The sequence below is a fragment of the Propithecus coquereli genome, unplaced genomic scaffold, assembly GCF_000956105.1.
Source record: "Propithecus coquereli isolate 6110/MARCELLA unplaced genomic scaffold, Pcoq_1.0 Scaffold202, whole genome shotgun sequence".
In the NCBI taxonomy this organism is placed as follows: Eukaryota; Metazoa; Chordata; class Mammalia; order Primates; family Indriidae; genus Propithecus; species Propithecus coquereli.
The window spans coordinates 1984596-1987408 of NW_012145190.1; the positions used below are offsets into that span (position 1 = coordinate 1984596).

A 2813-nucleotide genomic window follows, 5' to 3' on the forward strand; every position below is an offset into this window, starting at 1 on the left:
ATCTGAAAAATTCTTTCTGACGCTATTATACATGGATGACAATATGGTTGGGCATAGGATTCCTTGATCAGAATTTGTATTTCTTAAAACATTTTGGATAGTAATCCATCATCTTCTGGATTTTTGTGTCACAAAACAGACATTTTAGACAAAAATTTCCCTGAGTGTGGTTACCTTCTAGAAAGTGGTTATATTTTTTTCTTCTATAGAATTTTTAGTTTCCTGCTTATCTTTCCTTATCTCATCTAGCTTCTCTCTTGTTTTTGTCTACTACACATTACATGACAGGCTATTTGAATTCTAAAATTTAGGTTGACAATAGAAGTTTTACAGAAAATACACCAATAAGGAAAAATAAATAAGGAGCATATGTCAGGATAAAATTGGAATAAAGGTATGTTCCTAGTCCTTTATGAGGCCAAAACATTGGGATTAATATGAACAGTTCCATCATCTAAGTTTTATCGGTAAAATAAATGTTTACAATTATACAACTATGAATCTTTAGCAGAAACAAAGACCCGACTCATAAACTTGTATTTATTTAATTTACTCATTTTTACTGTATATATTTAATTTATACAATATGATGTTTTGATATACAAATACATAGTGAATTAATTACCATAGCCAAGCAAATTGGCATATCCATCACCTCATATAGGATTTTTTTGTGGTAGGAACACCTCAAATCTATTCTCTTAGTCAATTTTCAGTGCGTAATACAATATTATTAACTATAGTCCTCATGCTGTGCACTAGATCTCTAGACTTATTCATCGTAGAGGCAAGTTTGTACCCTTGGACCTTTAGCTCCCACTTCCTCTCCCTCACTGCCCCTGGTAACCACCATTCTACTATCTTAAACTTAAAAGGCCAGTTTTTAAAAACACTTTGGAAATCTGTTTCTTTGTCTTCAAGAAATACACATGAAGTTTTCTCAGGAAAATCAGTCCATAACTTTCATTACAATTAGAATCTCAATGACAATTGGGTAATTCCCACATTAGAAACAAAACTTGTTATCTATTATTTTACTCCAGCAATGAAGTGACTCAGCCAATGAGAGGGCTCAGGGCCTCCTAGGCTTGTTTCGCAGAAGGCATGCTGGCAGGGAAACCCGTCCTCAACCAGTCCGGCCCCACTGAGTTCGTGTTCCGTGTGTTCACCACCGTCCCCGAATTCCGGGCCCTTCTCTTCCTTCTCTTCCTCCTCCTCTACCTGATGATCCTTTGCGGCAACACAGCCATCATCTGGGTGGTGCGCGCACACAGCTCCCTCCGCACCCCCATGTACTTCTTCCTGTCCAACCTCTCCTTCCTGGAAATCTGCTACACCACCGTCGTCGTGCCCTTGATGCTCTCCAACATTTTTGGGGCCCAGAAGCCCATTCCGTTGGCTGGATGTGGGGCCCAGATGTTCTTCTTCCTCACACTTGGTAGCACGGACTGCTTTCTCCTGGCAATCATGGCATATGATCGCTACGTGGCCATCTGCCACCCACTGCACTACACCCTCATCATGACCCAGAAGCTGTGCGTGCAGGTGGTGGCCGGCGCCCTGGGCCTGGCCCTCTTCCTCTCGCTGCAGCTCACCGCCTTAATCTTCACCCTGCCCTTCTGCGGGCGCCGCCGGGAAATCAACCACTTCCTCTGCGATGTGCCTCCGGTCCTGCGCCTGGCCTGTGCTGACATCCGCGTGCACCAGGCTGTCCTCTACGCCGTCGGCATCCTCGTGCTGACCGTCCCCTTCCTGCTCATCTGTGTCTCCTACGTGTTCATCGCCTCCGCCATCCTGCGCATTCGCTCTGCCGAAGGCCGCCGCCGGGCCTTCTCCACCTGCTCCTCCCACCTCACCGTGGTCCTGCTGCAGTACGGCTGCTGTGCCTTGGTATACTTGCGCCCCCAATCCAGCTCCTCGGTGGATGAGGACCGCCAGTTTGCCCTCATTTACACTTTTATCACCCCCTTACTCAACCCTTTGATTTACACCCTTAGGAACAAAGATGTCAAAGGTGCTCTGAAAAAGGTCATCAGTACCAAAGGGACATCTGAAGCTCTCTGAAGCTTAGGGAGATTGAAAGGGGACCTTGAGCACCTGCCAGCAGTGAAACTTGCACAGGCAAATGCCAGATTTGCCTTTATTTCCTCACAGCTCGGACTTCCATTAATTGTACCTAATACACTTAGTTTCTGCAGTTCACTGTCATTTTTTTTTTTTTAAGTTTTATGAAACCTTAAAACTCCAAAAAGCGGATACGGACACTGTAGGCGGCTATTGTTCACTTAACCCGAAGTTAAAAAGTTTACCTTTCCTCTGAAGCAATATATGGACAAGAGATTTATTTTAAGGAATTGGCTCATGTGATTGTGGCAGTGATCTTGATTCTTCTTGATGTTCTATACCTTAAATACTGTGATGTAAAGTTAGCAATTCTCAACTATTATCATGTGAAGTTAAAACACCTTATGTCATAATGATAAAGGGACAAGAGAGAAAAAAAACATAGATATTTTTATACACGCACACAAAACACACACACACAAACATATCCACAACAAAATAAGGGAAAAATACACCCAACAATAACAGTTCTCATTTCTGTAACTGCATGTGGTCAAAGCTGATATTTACAATTCCCTTCTTCCACTACCCATATACCCTTTGTCCTCAGAAAGTACCACAACTTGTTGTGTTTCTTTACCTGACAGGATGACCCAAGGCTTTGTTCCTGAAGAGTCTGGGTCTTTAGCAGTCCTACTTGAATTGGGTTGTTGCAGTTCTCCATTGACTTTAATCTCAGGGTATAGTAG

The 2813-nt window shown here is 43.0% G+C and overlaps 1 protein-coding gene across 1 annotated transcript; it reads left to right on the forward strand.

Moving 5' to 3' along the window:
- The first annotated feature begins 1104 nt into the window (after positions 1 to 1104).
- LOC105809966 (olfactory receptor 10Q1-like) lies at positions 1105 to 2064 on the forward strand. The gene has a single exon (XM_012643874.1). The coding sequence runs from the start codon at positions 1105 to 1107 to the stop codon at positions 2062 to 2064; it is 960 nt and encodes a 319-aa protein (XP_012499328.1).
- Positions 2065 to 2813: the final 749 nt, after the last annotated feature.